This window comes from Phaeoacremonium minimum (assembly GCF_000392275.1).
Source record: "Phaeoacremonium minimum UCRPA7 unplaced genomic scaffold PA7_03_scaffold_363, whole genome shotgun sequence".
Lineage (NCBI taxonomy): Eukaryota > Fungi > Ascomycota > Sordariomycetes > Togniniales > Togniniaceae > Phaeoacremonium > Phaeoacremonium minimum.
Genome location: NW_006921267.1, coordinates 255887 through 260433, shown reverse-complemented (window position 1 = coordinate 260433; position 4547 = coordinate 255887). Strand labels below are relative to the sequence as shown.

The following is a 4547-nucleotide window of genomic DNA, read 5'->3' as shown; positions in this document are numbered from 1 at the left end:
CAGTTCCGGATGGTCTGTGGAACGCTCGTTTCTCTTTTCCTCGGCGCAAAAGAATATCGCGAAGCCGCCGAGAAATCGAGCTATCTGAAAGAGGAATTGCCTATTGCGGATTCCTAAAAATCGCTCTCACAACCTGGGCGAACTCTCGTGTACAGTCAGGCAAGCTAGAGGAGGCTAATGATGCCGAGTAACCAGCACCTGGAGAACGGAGAAGCTTCAAATAAAGGTTTAAAAAAGCTTGTCTAGACTACTCTGATGGACTGACCAACCAGCCATCGGGTAAGTCGGATAACCTAAACACTCTCCGCGGAACTTGATCAACTCTTGATGACGGAATCATCGGATAGATCGCAATACCTCTGGTTCGGCTGCAACTAACCAGGGGTGAAATATCGCGCATAGGCTGAGCTGAGTTCTTAAATCTAACGGTGGTCGCCATGATTCTACACTGAGGCACACGACACCATTTAACTCTCTTCTATTTGTTCATTTCACAACATATTTGCTAGGTCACGAGAGCAACTACGAACAATTGGTTGTCATGGCTCACTTGTTCCACAAGCGCAAGCAACACAGTCACTCCGCAAACCACGACATTGAAGCCAGCCCCAACAGCGAAGAGCCTGTTAGTTGCAATCCTCTATCTTCCACCAATTTAAGCGAGTATGCCGCCCTTGAAAGCTTCATAAGCACTTACCGTGAGGATGGTTACACCAAAAGAGACTTCCACAATAATCAAAAGGGCGGTCGGCATTTGGCATGGTGGAAGCTTTGGCAATCATCCGAGAAACCTGCACAGCAAAAGTCTGACGCCGCAAACATACCCAGAACATGGCTGGAAACCGACATCCGCAATGGTATTGAACAGAGCAAGGTCGTGGACAGAAGAAAGGTATCCGGATGGAATGAATTGACAGCGGAGAAGGAGAACATGATTGCCAAGTTTCTCTCTTTCTTCACCGGGCCGATCCTCCATGGTAAGGATGGTTTCTATTCCCTTGCTGAACCTGCAGACTAACTGAACTATAGTGATGGACGTTGCAGCTCTGCTAGCTGTTGGCCTTGGTGACTGGATTGATTTTGGAGTAATCCTGGGTATCCTGTTCCTTAATGCTTTCGTCGGGTTTTATCAGGAAAAGCAAGCGGCGGATGTCGTTGCTAGTCTAAAAGACATCGCAATGCGCTGTACTGTTATTCGAGATGGGCAGGAACAAAACATACTCGCTCGTGAGCTTGTTCCGGGCAACATAGCAAGTAACAAATTCCGTCTATCATGGGTTTCCTTTCGATCATTACTAATAAACACGAAGGTTTTCGTGGAAGAAGGCGGTACCGTACCCGCCGATGTCCAATTAATTTGTGATTATGGCCACCCGGAACACTTCGAGACCTTCAAGATCCTTAAGGCTGAGGAGGGATTTGAGAACAATGGTAGCGATAATGATGAAGAAGATCATGAAGGTCTCGAACGAGACAATCAGCAATCCGAAGGCATTAATGGAGGAACAGAGCATCGAAATCACCCCTTGATTGCCGTCGACCAGTCTGCCATCACTGGCGAGTCCCTGGCAGTGGACAAATATATGGGTGATATCGTCTATTATACGACTAGCTGTAAGCGTAGAAAGGCGTATGCGATAGTACAAACATCTGCCAAGTTTTCATTTGTTGGTCGTACAGCAAATCTGGTCCAAGGAGCAAAGGACCAAGGCCATTTCAAGGCTGTGATGAATAATATCGGCACTGCTCTTCTAGTATTGGTCATGTTTTGGATCCTTGTTGCATGGATTGGCGGCTTTTTTCACCACATCAAAATTGCCCTTCCCGGCGACCAGAACCTTCTCCACTACGCGCTTGTACTTCTGATTATTGGAGTTCCTGTCGGCTTACCTGTAGTAACTACAACAACTCTTGCAGTTGGTGCTGCGTATCTCGCCGAGCAGAAAGCGATTGTTCAGAAGTTAACAGCCATTGAATCATTGGCCGTACGTCTTCGTGCTGCAGACAATCATCGATCTTTCTAATTAATTCTTAGGGTGTTGACATTTTATGTTCCGACAAGACGGGTACATTAAAAGCCAATAAGCTTAGCATTCGTGAACCATTTGTTTCAAATGGTCAAGATGTCAATTGGATGATGACAGTTGCGGCTCTCGCTTCTTCACACAATCTAAACTCTCTTGACCAATCGACAAAGTAACTATTTTAACACTCAAACGCTACCCCAAAGCCCGTGATATCCTTCAGCAGGGGTGGCAAACGGACAGGTCCACGCCTTTCGACCCAGTTTCTAAGAAAATCACAACGGAGTGCCATCTTGGAGAAGATACATTACACCTGTGCCAAAGGTGCACCGAAAGCGATTCTCAAATTAGCGAATTGTTTGAAAGAAGAGAGCGATTTGTATAAAGACAAAGCACAAGAGTTTGCACACCGGGGTTTCCGGTCGCTTGGCGTTGCTGTCAAGAAGAACAACGAGGACTGGACAATTCTGGGACTTTTATCTATGTTTGACCCCCCTCGAGAGGACACTGCACAAACAATTGTCGAAGCGGGACAACTTGGCGTGGTCTGTCAAAATGTTGACTGGAGATGCAATCGCCATTGCAAAAGAAACTTGCAAGATGCTTTCTTTAGGAACCAAAGTCTACAATTCTGATAAGCTGATTCATGGCAGTTTCTCTGGCAGTGTACAACACGACCTTGTTGAGAGAGCTGATGGATTCGCTGAAGTGTTCCGGAGCACAAATATACAGTGGTCGAGATGCTACAGCAGCGTGGTCATCTGACAGCCATGACCGGAGATGGCGTCAATGATGCACCATCTCTCAAAAAGGCCGATTGCGGAATTGCCGTTGAAGGTGCCTCGGAAGCAGCACAAGCAGCTGCTGATATTGTGTTTCTTGCTCCTGGATTGAGTGCCATCGTCCTTGCTATAAAGACATCAAGGCAAATATTTCAGCGGATGAAGGCATATATCCAGTATCGAATTGCCTTGTGTCTTCATCTTGAGATATATCTAACACTATCCATGATTATTATCAATGAATCGATCACCACTGATTTGGTCGTGTTTCTGGCCTTGTTCGCCGATCTCGCAACAGTTGCAGTAGCATACGACAACGCCCATGGGGAGCCTCGTCCAGTCGAGTGGCAGCTACCAAAGATATGGATTATCAGTGTGATCTTGGGCGTGCTACTCGCATCAGGAACATGGATCATTCGAGGGACGATGTATCTACCAGATGGTGGTGTTGTCGAAAACTTTGGGTCTGCTCAAGAGATTATCTTTCTTGAAGTTGCACTCACAGAGAATTGGCTCACATTTGTCACGCGAGGTGGCAAGACGCTACCTTCTTGGCAGCTTGTAGGAGCTATTTTGGGCGTTGACATCATGGCTACGATTTTCTGCTTGTTTGGCTGGCTCTCCGGACGACCAGAGACTGATACTCCACTCGACTTGTGGCACCAACGAGCAGATGGCTGGACGGATATTGTCACTGTGGTGGTCATCTGGCTCTATTCATTTGGTGTCACCGTTTTCATTGCTATTGTTTACTTGATTCTCAACCGTATTACCTGGCTGAACGACCTCGGCCGGAAGAATCGCAGCAACAAGGACACAATGATCGAGAATGTGCTTGGTCAGCTACAAAAGCTTACTGTTGGACACGAACATGATAATGTTACAGGTCATTCTAGATATGTTTTTCTGGAGAAAGCAACGGATGAGGATGATGAGATATAGGCAACACAGACAATGTCTTAAGCAATGGAGAAGCCTACTGGGCTGATTCTACATTGGGTGCACGGTCGAGATTAAACGCCTGATGGTGTATCATTAACTAAGTAGAAGCCAGTTTTATTACGTTCTTGAATTATCCAAATGCTATTCTATAGATATTAGATTGGCCCTAAGCATAGCCTTAAAAGAGCCTTATTGTGTTGTGAAGTATATTTTGTATGGCTTGACTAACAAAACTTATATGATTGACACCACCAACCTGCACCACATGGAGAGTCTCATGATTTAAGCACGTTCCGGGCATGTGTATGTAATTGTGTTGCCCTTGGGCTTCACTGTAGTCTATTCAACAACTATTTCAATCTACTAAACGCCAACTACGTCTATAGCCTTACAACGATGTTTGCACCGTCTCGTACAGTGCCAATTATACATTCCAATTATATGTCAATCTGTAAAAGATTATACAAACAACAAAGCCTAAGAAAAAATTGCTGCTCTAAATTCTACAGTCTATAATCGGGCTCTCTACTACAATGATGTCCGATTCTGCGATTCATCTTGTGTCTATTTAGCAATCGAAAATTACGAAGACACATCTGCTGTTATTTTCGAGCAGTATGTGCTGTTAGCAGTAATTTTGACATAATTGGCTATATGAAGTTCAGCTCTACTATCTGAGGAAAGGCTAAGCCCTCTAGTTATAGCGATTGATGGCAAAGATTCTAAGGATTTACTTATTTCGAATCCTATTATCAAAATATCAGAAGATGACACTAATACTAAACTAAAGCCTTTATAA

The 4547-nt window shown here is 44.9% G+C and overlaps 1 protein-coding gene across 1 annotated transcript; it reads left to right on the top strand.

Moving 5' to 3' along the window:
* Positions 1 to 931: 931 nt before the first annotated feature.
* UCRPA7_4780 (putative plasma membrane atpase 2 protein) lies at positions 932 to 2200 on the top strand (the record flags this gene model as incomplete). The annotated part of the gene is made up of 3 exons (XM_007917331.1): positions 932 to 977; positions 1030 to 1985; positions 2036 to 2200. 3 exons carry the CDS (start codon positions 932 to 934, stop codon positions 2198 to 2200), a joined length of 1167 nt encoding a protein of 388 aa, XP_007915522.1.
* Between the last annotated feature and the right edge of the window lie 2347 nt (positions 2201 to 4547).